This window comes from Belonocnema kinseyi, chromosome 5 (assembly GCF_010883055.1).
Source record: "Belonocnema kinseyi isolate 2016_QV_RU_SX_M_011 chromosome 5, B_treatae_v1, whole genome shotgun sequence".
Classification (NCBI taxonomy): domain Eukaryota; kingdom Metazoa; phylum Arthropoda; class Insecta; order Hymenoptera; family Cynipidae; genus Belonocnema; species Belonocnema kinseyi.
Genome location: NC_046661.1, coordinates 75,230,779 through 75,242,854, shown reverse-complemented (window position 1 = coordinate 75,242,854; position 12,076 = coordinate 75,230,779). Strand labels below are relative to the sequence as shown.

Genomic DNA, 12,076 nt, shown 5'->3' with positions numbered 1-12,076 from the left:
GAGTCAATAAACGACGCGACCGGGTAACGGAAATGCGGAAATGAGGGAGCTCAAGGTTAGTTTCCACGACGGGAGCAGCTGTCTGGTAACGAGAGAAAGAGAGACAGAGGGAAGACCTGCACCAGCTTTTGTTTTCCATTCGGAAGAAGAAGAGCCATAACTGAATTTCTCGTCTCGATTTTTATGACCATCCCACTCCGAGCTTCCGTGAAGCTCGTTAAAGCGCCCCAAGACTTTCTTTGTATTGAGCTTCCAGAAATGAGTGTGCGAAATAGTCAGGAGGCTTCACTGAACTCCGCGAGAAGCACGTGCAAACCGATATGTCAGAAGAATTTTGAAGAACACAAAAATTGATTCTCACAATCAAACTAAACTTGAGATTCGTGGAACACAGTCCAAAATCAAATGTGAGGGGTGAAACTGAGGAAGTTGTTGCTTTTCTAGAACTGTGAGGGGCACAGCTGTACAATTAGTACAATTGTCAGACAGGAGACAGTTTGTCTACTCGGCTTCCGACTCGTCTCTCTTATCTCAACACCCCCAAGGTCTGTGTTTCCTTGCGTGGTAATCAGTAAAGCGTAAATCTACCGAGGGACGAGTTTGTTACTGCTCCGGCAAAACGCCGCTTCCACCGTCTGCTGCTGTCGGTAGCCGACCGTGCTTTACGATGAAATTAAAATAGTTCACGTGCTACTCGCCAAGATAAGGGCCACATTGTACGACAAAATTTTCTATTCTTCTCTCTATATTTCAAAAAGATATTACCACTGTTTTATGAATTGAGAGTGACTACGCCTTTTTCTTAAATACTTCGTTGATCCACACATTTAAAGACGCCCATTTTACTTTGTCACGCCCATTAACACCAGTATCTACTGGCGTTTAACGCGTCTCTTCTATTGTTGTGTCAATTAACCTTAACCGTGATCACTCCCATGTTTATCGACCACGCCTCTTAAACTAACGTTTGGCCTCGTCTATTATCATTTGATGAATACCATAAAAACATCCCAGACCACTTTCATTTTGACGTCCCTAACCATCATCCTCCATCACGTTTGCTTACTTTGATTAGGCCACGTATATTAGTCACATCCTTCATCATCCATATTTTTCTGAACGCGACCTTTATCAGCACCCTTGACAACACCTTTTTTACCAGGCTAAGTCTCTTCGACACGCCCACATTCGTCTGTACCCAGAATTTATTTTCCATAATCTACTAAAGGCTACAATCCTTAAATGATTTCTACGATTTTCAAAACATTTGGCTTGATATTTGAATTGTTTGGTGTAGAATTATTATTATGTAAAGAAATTGAACGAAAAAAATACCATTTCAACATAATTATTATTTATCACTGTAGAAAAGAAATTTCTTTACTGAAAATATTCAAATTTTCGATGAGAATAATATTCATTAGGAAAAATGATTGAATATCAACAAGCGCCATTTGTTTACAACTATATATTGATTTTCTCATTAAAAAATCTAAAATTGATTTTAAATTGCAAAAACTAAAAGTATAAAAATAAGATATTTGTTATTGTTAATAACAAATATTACGAACAAATTCCAAAATTAGACACTGTTCCTATGTACACATTGTTTCCACAAAATCAGGTGGCAAGCAGTTGAACAGTAATATTGTAGTAGAAAAACGTTCCAGCAATCTGAAATTGATATTTTTAACTACAAATATCATAAATAAATTTAAAAATCAGGCATTTTTAGGATAAATTTTTTCTATACTATCATTGTTTTATTAATTAATAGATATGAGGTTATTTTGTTATAAATAGTCCAGAGCATTTTCAGCGAGGTTCTTCAACAATTATATATATATATATTGATTAATAATAATATGCATTTGCTAGTAACTAATATTTCAAAATTTTATAGTTATAGACAATATTTATTATAAAAATTTTGATTTTTTATGAAAAAAAAACATCTTTAAACATCAATTTTTCCAAAAATAATAATATCTAGAATTTGCATACAAGTTAATCGTAAATTTCACTTTAAAGTTTTTATTTTATTTTTAATTTAATAGTTTTGTACGTTCTATTTTATAGCCGAGACCATCATTTAAACATTTCTTTTAAAAATCAAGCTTGTCAATATAACTTAATAATTCCTTATCTTATTCTAGGACATCGCTTTAAATGAACTTAAATCCGAAAATTCAGTTTCGGAAAGTAAGTACTAGAGTAAGATAAAAAGTTAGTATGCTTAAGCTTAATTTAAAAATATATATAATTTTTGAATGATGATTTCGGTCATGTCTGAAAATCTACAAAACTATATAATTCAAATAAGTGGAAATATATTTTTGCTTATAACTACGACATATGTACTGATAAATTATTCTCATTCAGATATCCTAATCAGTATGAGAATTTCTACCACACAATTTTCCACTCTTATCAAAGCAATTTACCAAGATCAGTTGGCGATAGAACCGAAGGTACTTTAGCGAACGATTCGAAAACAATGCAATTATTCGCAATTACGACATCCATCCGCATCTCATTCTGTTTCTATTACTGTAGACTAAGACCAGACAGGAATAACTCATCAAAGAGGAAATCATTTTTTATAATGAGAGGGACTCAGTATAATTTATGGAACCCGCAATAAAAATCTCACGGTAATAAAACACGCCCTTAGTCTATAAAATCAAATTAAGCTTAAGGATAGCGCGTCATCCCGGATGATATCCTCCGGTTCATGTAGACAATTCGATTACCATCCCTGCTGTTTTTTCCCGACATCCTCTTGCGTTAAAGATTAACAGAGCTCTCGTTCCGAGACCATATTCTGCCATCCCTGGAAGCCTGGTGGGTAGACTGGCTAATGTAACAAAGGAAGACCGGGCGTTGCTGGGCAAAACTTAATTACATTCGGCTCGACCACGTAGAACCCGCGGTGTTCTTCTTGCTCTGCACCACAGATGCGGTGGTTTGTCGCCTCCCCAACTTCCGTGAGACACGGAGAGAACGGAAACTGGGAAGCGTACAGGGGAGGATATATCGGTCTCGATAATTCTATCGAATCCCTAAATCCTCTTCGGTCCATAGTACTTAGATATAAATGTTTTAGTTCTCTCTCGCGATTACAAACCTGGCGACGAAAACATCGCCTTCCCCGGCGTGTAATGCCTCCCATTCTGCTCACCAAATGAAAAATTAATACGGACTTTCGCAAAATACACGTCTGCGGACCTGCAAGTTTTACGTCCCGTGGGAGTCGAAAAAGGTCGACGAAATCCTGTGGAGGGACTTTAATCTATTACACCTGGAAGTCTTCTTTATCAAATAAAGTCGAGCTCACCGAAGCTGATTTATATTTGAAAAGTGTGACAAATGGGAATTAGAAATGAGGCATCTATTTAAATTTGCTCAGTTTAGAATTACCTGAATAGATCAAATTCCGAAGAAATAAGATATTGATTGTTCCACAAATACGAAAATGAAGCATCTAGAGTCACGTTTAGCGATTGGTTAGCGGGAGAGGAAGCACGTTATGGCAATGTTCTAATTTAATTATACGCGCCAGATCCTGCCAAGATGTAACCTCCCTTACGTAACTACTCTTGAACATCTCATCTGCCATCCCACCGTTTACTTGCTCTCTTGACAGTTCGTGACCACCACGACATGTCAGACTGGATTTCGTACGTGCTGGAAATTCAGGGTAATTCTATACGTACCACCTACGAGCGCCGTCCAGAGGTAACATTTCCCCGCTCAAATCGCTTCATTATTCTACCGAGATTACCCTTCTTCGCTAGAGCTCTGATGCATTGAAATCAAATGTTATTGAGTAAGTCGATGCTCTAAGTTAGGGGGGAACACAATCTTCTAACAATTAGTTTAACAAAGGCGCCATCCCTTCGAATTTGGGATTTTAATTATTGATCTTCGAGCATCCAACTTTAATCTGAAGGAAAAATTGCTTGTCTCATTTTCGAAGCATTTCTCCTCCTGAAATGAAAATACATACCAGCTTATTTTCTTTCAACAACAAAAGACTAGTCTTCATTGGCAAAACACACGAACCACATGGCAAATAAATCCTGCTTCAGCTGTCAGGAACAGGCATGTCTTTCAAAAGAGGCGGTCATTAACAATTCTTGAAAAAGCTTATGCTTCAAGTCGCGATGTGACGTGAAAGAAAGGTGGGAAAGTCCTTCACCCACTCGAAGCTCCCTGGTAAATGACGAGTGGCTCGACGAGAGTACCCGAGAACGCGAGATTACGTTCGCACCAAGCGCTCGGCGAAGAAAAAACGAATGGAAAACAAACAACCCTGATCGTGATATGAAATAGCTCTTGATCCGGTACTCTCTCGTACTCAACTCACAAGTAGGAAGGCAGGTGCCTCTTTTAAATGGCGATAAAGCCAACAAAAATAATAGGTCGAACTTTAATGAAGAGTATTGAACATCTCCAGAATGTTAAAGAGCATTAGCTCTTGATGAACGATATCATCTTAAATTGGATAGCTGCAAAGTCCTTTTTAAATGAAACCAATCGTATCTCTTTGAAACTTTTTCCCTTACTTGATAAAAGGGGAATGTTGGGCGCCACTTAAAGCTCTTTAGTATCGCGTTTGAGCTGACTAATAAGGGATACTTCTCAAGAAGTAGGAATCAGACGACGGAAGAAGTCCTTCGTTTTCATCTTCTCAAAGAGCATCTAAACACGCGTCTCCCCTCTTTCCACCCTCTCCTGATCTTCACTCGTCTCATATTCCTCCGCCTTCCAACTTCACATTCAGAGAAATTACCCCTGGAAATTCAGTGGAAGGAGGCAAACGATAATAACATGGCAATGTAGAACGCGAAATTCCACCTCGAGGAGGAGTTTTCGCGAACCCGATGGCATGGGAAGAGACACGAATTAGAAGAGGGTGAGTATGAGGTTGTTCTGCGTACTCGCATTGTGCAAGGAATGCTGGAACTTCATTGGGGAGAAACTGCTAACTACAGATCGAGAACCATGCACCGCCGTAATTTTCCCTCTTCTTGCCTGTAAGGGACACATTGTGCTTGCACGTATATGCTTCAGGTTGAACTCCCCACACCATCTCCCACCTGGAGACAAAGGATATGGCTTCGAAATTTCACTTGGGTAATAAAAACAATAAGCAGGTTTGTTCTTGGAAGGGTTTAAAAAAAGTTGTAATTGCCGAACAATTTTCCTTTAGAATGAGAAGAAAAAAATCGAAGAAAGATTCCTTGTTGCCGAACAGAATTCTCGCGTCCGGGAGATGATTTACGCTTAGATATGACCCGTGACCTGAAAAGATTGTGGTCTGAGAAAAACGTGGATGTGATGGAAGTGCCCGCAATTGGAATGCTAAGAGGGGATGGCGCCGTTTCCTTTTACAGCGGGCACTCCACTTTTATTTCCACCGGTTAAGAAAGAGACAGGATGAAAGATCAACACCGACCACTCCAGAGTTCTCAACTTGACAACAGATTCGAAATCGAAGTGGTCAAGACAGACATAGCATAAAAAGTTTCTTCTTCTATCAGGATTTATAAAACAGGATTCATTAACCTCATATAATTGAAATAGAAACTATGCGATATACGTCGTAAGAGAGGCAGAAGGATTAAAACAAAAGTTAAAAATTCTGCTGGTTAGCAAGTTTTGCTTCTCCAGTAATAAGACAAGAACGTGATCATCGTTCCGATAATCTCCTATGCTGAGTTTGCGTTTAATCAGAATCTCTGGTTTTTCCTTTTGGTTTCTTAATTTCCGAAGCGTAGATATTTTCAATATCAAAGTCTTCATTTATTTTTCATATTGTTATTACTTCTGAAACGAACTGACTGACGATTCTCTTTTTCTCTCTTTGTTTTTAAGCAACAACAGCAGCAAGCGCAACAGCAGGTCCAGCAACAGCAACAGGCGAATTCACCCGGAAGCGGAAATGGGGGGAAAGGGAGTCCCTCCCCTGGGAACTCGTCGTCTCCCGGTGCCATCACAGCATCCAGCAAGTCGCAGACTGAACCAAAACCGGTTGAGTGCAATCTGTGCCATCGGAAATTCAAAAACATACCGGCGCTCAACGGTCACATGAGACTGCATGGTGGCTACTTCAAAAAGGTAAAACCTGTAAATTTTTATTCCGATTAAAGTGTTGTTGTATTTAAATTTCAGAGAATTACAATTTGGAAGAAATTTGCAGTTCAAATACCAGTTTTGCACGTTTTCCTAGATAAATCAACAGAAATAGCAGTCTTCGGAGCAGCTTCCTAATAGACATTTGATAAATGTTCCATCATCAGGAACAGATTGTCCCATCCAGCAGAAATTAAATTTCGAGTCGCAGATCTTTTCTTTTCCCGGAAAACTTAACCATCCAAGAGTGTCTGAATGCAGCAGTTAAATAAAGGTAGAGTCGATTCTCCTCCTAGATCAGCGATTCTCCAACAGATTCTGCTAGTTCAACGCTGATTAAAAATGTCTTAACGAAGGCCAGCGGCGCCACTACGTTTATAGAAAAGTGCTGAAAGGTTCGCCAAGGAAAGTTTTCTCTTTCATCCAAATCGCACGAGGTAGGGAGTTCTTCTCGAGGGGATTGGAAGCACCATTAGGGTGGGATGGGTTTGCTGAGAAAATCGTGGTGTAACCGACTGTAGAGGGGAGACAAGGCAACAGCAGAAAGATAAGGCGATGATCGAATCGAAATGAACCCATTAACAAGCTCTTTCGTTTCCAGGTTCGATCTGCTCGCAGCTCACATCTCCCTGTTAAAACTCAACCGCGATGAGAAACACTCGTGCAAACATTGTCTAAAGCTTTCTCCATTATGCAGATTGAATCCGGCTGAGCTCGAGTTTTCCTCGCCGACTCGTACGTGCATTTGTTTTCTAAAGCACAAGAGAATTATTGAAAAGTTCTGATGACTCTTTGCTGGAAATTTGTGTAATGGCGATTATCGGTCTCCCTCCTGGTAGAATTAGGTGGAAGCTTTAGGTGCTTCTCCACCCTACATATGTAATCTCTATTTAAGGATTCGAGTTTGAGGCTCAGAAGTTTTGAACCAGCTGCTACTCGTCCTTTACCTTTGGGATTTTCAGCTTGAAATTGGGATTCTGGAGAGGAATTAATTATAATTCAAAGCTTTTTGAATCGAATTGTTTTATTCATTTAATTCTTTTTCGTTAGAAATAGATAATTGTGTTCGGTTCAGACTTGGCGGTGCTAGAGTCGGCACGTGACGACTGTAGAGTCGATGCTGAACATTAAAGGTCCAATCAATATTCATGACGCGGATGCCACGTCAAAGAGCGAGTTCAATTTGGTACGTGATATATCGAAGTTTGACGTAGGAAATTGAGGTTCGCGAGCGATCCCGATTGGGCCCGCTTGGAGCCATTAGTGTTAGACGACGTACCTATGTGAAGCAGGTCCTGGTACACAGAGGGTGCACTCGGTTTCCGCCCCATTCGTCGTACCCCTTTAGTCGTTTCAGGAACGAGTATCACATACGCCAGAGATTCCATCAACGGATAATCGAATGGTGCCTCAATTAGCTCAGCTTAGTGATTAGCTAACAGACTGCTTATCTTCTGCGTATCAATTTAGCACCCTTCCTTCTAATCTTAGACGACTTGCTGATTCGCATACTCATTCCTCATTCATCACTCACCTATCATCTTACCAGGTTCCTAATGATAATTATCCCCATAAGACTCAAAATTGGCTTTACATTTAAAAAAGGAATTTTACATGTTATTTTAAAGGTGAAATTCGTGGTAAAATGCTGTTCTTTATTTGTCTAGGATTCCGAAAACAAGAAGAGTGAAAAGAAGGAAGTCGTTGGACCACCTCTTCAAACTGCTTCTGTTAGTGTAAGAGCACTGATCGAGGAGAAAATTATTCAGAAAAGAAGTACAGGTAAGCTACGTTTAAAAAAAATCTTAATATTTGAGGAGTTCACACATCGAGCCACAGAGAGTAGAGGTAGTGGGGGTTTTACATTCTCTCTATTTTTTCTCTTTCGTCAAACAGTAGGGAAATAGTGAACTTTTTTGTTCAACTAAAAATTCAGGAAATGTAGAGCTCGATATTTAAAAAAGCTTTTCAATTTTTTTCTGTTAAGAATATAACGAACAATATTTATTTACCTATATTTTGAAGAACGCATTTTTGGAAAATGAAACTGATCTTTCTCAATTTTATTATTTTTAATATATAAAAATTAGAAACAAATTTCTCTAAAAAATGTATAGGTGTGGAAATTTTTCCAAGAAACTTTTTCTTTCTTCAAAGTTAGTTAATTTATATACTAGCTTTATTGCATCACTAGATTACAAATCTTCATGATTATTATAAACAAATTTCTTCTAAAGCGATACAAAATTCAGTCATTTTTCTACCAAGAAAAATGACTTTTCTTAATTTTAGTATTTCTAATAGAGTAGCCTAACCTTATTTCAATACTTGATATTTTCTGATAAATGTTATAATTATTATAAACAAATTTAATTTAAAAATTCATGATTGTGGCATTTGAAAAAATGGCTTCTTTAATTTTAGTGACGTTAATAGACTAGCTCAATTGCTTGGTCTTCTTGATTACAGAAATTGATCTTTGCCAATCCTGGTATTTCAAATAGAGTAGCCTTAGCTAATTTCAATACTAGACATTATTGTAAATTGAATGTTATGATTATTATAACAAATATTTAAAAAAATGCAAAATCCCGGCATTTAAAAAAAATGGTTTCTTTAATATTAGTATCTTTAATATGTTAGCCTAATTGCAACACAAGACATTACTCGTAAAAAAAGTTTGTGACTGTTTTAAATCAATTTCGTAGTCAAATACATAATTCGCGAATTTTTCATAATAATTTCTTTTCATTTATGAATTTTCTTTTAATTTCAATAATTAATTATTAAAAAATAAGAACCTTGATTAAAAGCAGTTTAACATTCGAAAGCTATTTAGAACCATAATAATTATAAGCTTCGGCATCACCAAAAAACATAATGTCTCAATTGTTCATGCTAACAAAATTTGTTTTATACAACTGACCCTAATGTTCCGAATTATGCATTGGTTTATAAAGAAATTTTATGATATTGTATTCTACTTTTAAGAAGTGAATTTTTACTGACAAATTCTTTTATTATATAATAAGAAATTCATTTCATTTCACTCGAAATCGAATTATATCCAAATTGTAGCCTGAATATTAATTTGAACCAAGAAGTTTATTTTTTCCCTCTCTGAGCCGTGGTAGAAGAGAAAGGGAGAACTTGAAACCCTCACTACATTTTCCTCTCCGTGGCTTGGTAAGTAGACCGCTAAAATACTAGTAATTCTTTTTCTCATATTTTGAAACATAAGATAAACTTAGTACTTTGAGCTCACTGTTTGGGCTTTAAAAAATCGTCTAAAAACTCTACAAAAATAATATTTCAAGTTTTGGCAATCTATATTGGTTCATGCACATCTATGGACTGCCGAACGTTATTATTTATGGGTTGAGTACGCCAGAATATTTCTCGCATTGTCCACGTAGCGGTGATAAATCAAAGCAACGGAGGCGCCGCGAGCGCTTTTGTAACGAAGTGTACGTCGTTAACGATTTATGCGAGAATCCTCTAGTCCTCTTTGTCTCCCCCCGTCCACGGCCTTCGAATCTTCAAATACTTTTAAAACTGGAAAGCTCCGCAAGATCTGCCAAGAACAACAAATGATATTGATTATTCTTTGAAAGTTGACAAAATTCCTTCAGACTTCTGGAACGGAAGAAAAGTCGATGCTGACGTATCTTCTGTTTACGAACCATTTAGTGGAAATAACTCGAGTGTCATTGTTGTCACGCTTTTGCTTCAATTCCTGTATGCTCCGCAGAATCCAAAATTTGATCGGTCGATAAATAATTTCCCCCGAACGTTAAAGTGCTCAGTGGTTCGTATCGCTAGACGTACTGCTGACGATCCCTATTTGCTCGAACCAATAATGATAAAGTGCAATATTTTCAAGATAAAATTTAATTTTAACTCGTTTAAGATTTATAAATTTATATTTATAGTCTCTCTCGTATACGTTTATATGAATCGAGGTTGATTGGGCGATTGCAAAGAATGACAAGTTAGACAAAAGATAGCTTCTGCCGAGTGAATCTGCACCTGACAACTTCCTTTTGTTTTCCAGAAAGCACTTGATTCTTAAACACCATTGTTCTAGTTTCTGTTTTCATTTTTAGATAGTATCATTTTTTAACAGTTCTTTTTTCTCACTGGAGAGGACTTTTTCAGTACCGAGTATCTTGATATGAAAGAGGGAAGTTTGCATCTCGGTAGTAGTGATTTGTTTCACCACCGATACAAATTGATTGTTGCGGCTATAAATTGGGAGCGACAACCAATTTCCAGCGGATTTTTTTTAGCGACGCGATGGCAGTTTTTACGATGGTCAAAGAAATTAAGGTGGAATGAAAAAGTTTTTCAACGTATACGAGAGGCAATCGTTCTTCTCACTCTTTAGAGGAATTGAATTATTCTCGGGTTTTAAATCTTATAGAGTACAGATTTTTTTATCACAGGAAGTTAAATGGACACCTTCAATATTTTCCCCTTTCTGGTTCCTCTTTTCAATTATCGGGTCGATAAGCAATGTAGAGAGAGGAAATCAGTACAAAAACAGTAAATTTGTGTTTGATGAAGGATACGAGTTCAATCGCCACGAAGAGCAATTGTCCTTTTGTTCTCGATTCCTCCTGCTCATCTTCTTCTTCGCCCTTCATTTCTGATTTTCCCTTCATCCTGACGTGTGTCTCGCGTAAATTCTCGCTCGTTGATGCGCTGATTGAAAAACGAATGAACCACTGCTCGTCAGTTCATAAGTCCGTTCATCCGTACCTTCGCTTCTCACTCATTCGATTAAGCATTGAAGTATTTCTGCAATAAGTCATTCAACTGAAAATTTCAAATCGGACTAAAGAGTCCTTCGAATGCGATCGCTCACCGTTTCCTGTCAATTTAATCAGACAGAGGCGTCCAGTCGATACAAAGTGCTCGATTAATGAAAAAGAGGAGGGCAAAATATACTATTCGCGACTCCTAAATGCCTCCAAGCAATTCTTTCAGAACTTCCTTTCTAAAGAGGGGGACATTCTATCCAAAGGGGGCTGGGAATTACCTCCGGGGTTTCATTAAGACCTGCTTAGAGATGTAAATTGAGCCTTAAACGTCAATAAAAATTGGTTCTTGATTTAAACGACTTTCTTTTCAGATCTTAAATTTTCTCAGTCTACTCGTCATTATTTAATTTGTGCTTACATAGCCGGATATCTACTATTGAAACTCTCATTTTCCGACATTAATTTTTAATTATTTTATTTTAGCATCAGACGCCAATGCAGCTCAAACAAGGTCGAACGCTGCAGCATTTAACAACCAAGATAATGGAACTTCTCATGTTGGAAAAACAAATTTTGCTGTGCCAGCTCCACCCCCTTTGGCAAGTGGAGAAAAGACAAGAAGACTTTCCGATGGAGATCATTTTCGCCAACCGAATGTGACGATCACTGGACATGCTTCAGTTCAGAAACAACTACAGGAAGCACAGACTCAAGCTCAGGCTCAAGCTCTTGCCGACTTGATCTTGAAGGTATGATATGATTCTTGAAAACAAATCAATTCCAGTTAAATTCCTTATCTTAAGATTCCCCTAATCATCATAATATCAGCAGGGAACCACAAAAATGGCTGTGAAGAGAGCAACCTCAGATCCAGGCCAGAGAGTTCAACTCTCATATCAATCTTCCGTTCCAGCAACAAATAACCAACCTCAAAATCAAACTCAGATCCAGCCAACCGTACCAGAAAGTTTCACGATGACAACCGGTTATTCCGAAGATGGGGGTTACTTTAGCCCAAGTTTGCAGGACGAGGTATTTCAACAGGTCACGTCTGTACCAGACAGTGTTTTACTCCACGCGACCCAGTTGGATTCCATTCAGGTAAATGGCTTTTCTCAAGAAGCTTGAAATTAAAGAGACCAAGATTAACGAGTAAAAAGTTCCTATTCACTACC

The 12,076-nt window shown here is 37.8% G+C and overlaps 1 protein-coding gene across 1 annotated transcript in view; it reads left to right on the top strand.

Moving 5' to 3' along the window:
• Positions 1-12,076, top strand: part of LOC117172305 (transcriptional-regulating factor 1) — a 640,201-nt gene that overhangs the window by 607,362 nt on the left and 20,763 nt on the right. The window contains exons 10-13 of the mRNA XM_033360077.1: positions 5,881-6,123; positions 7,806-7,920; positions 11,385-11,650; positions 11,733-12,002. Coding sequence (XP_033215968.1) covers positions 5,881-6,123; positions 7,806-7,920; positions 11,385-11,650; positions 11,733-12,002 — 894 coding nt within the window. The remainder of the gene's footprint in view (positions 1-5,880; positions 6,124-7,805; positions 7,921-11,384; positions 11,651-11,732; positions 12,003-12,076) is intronic.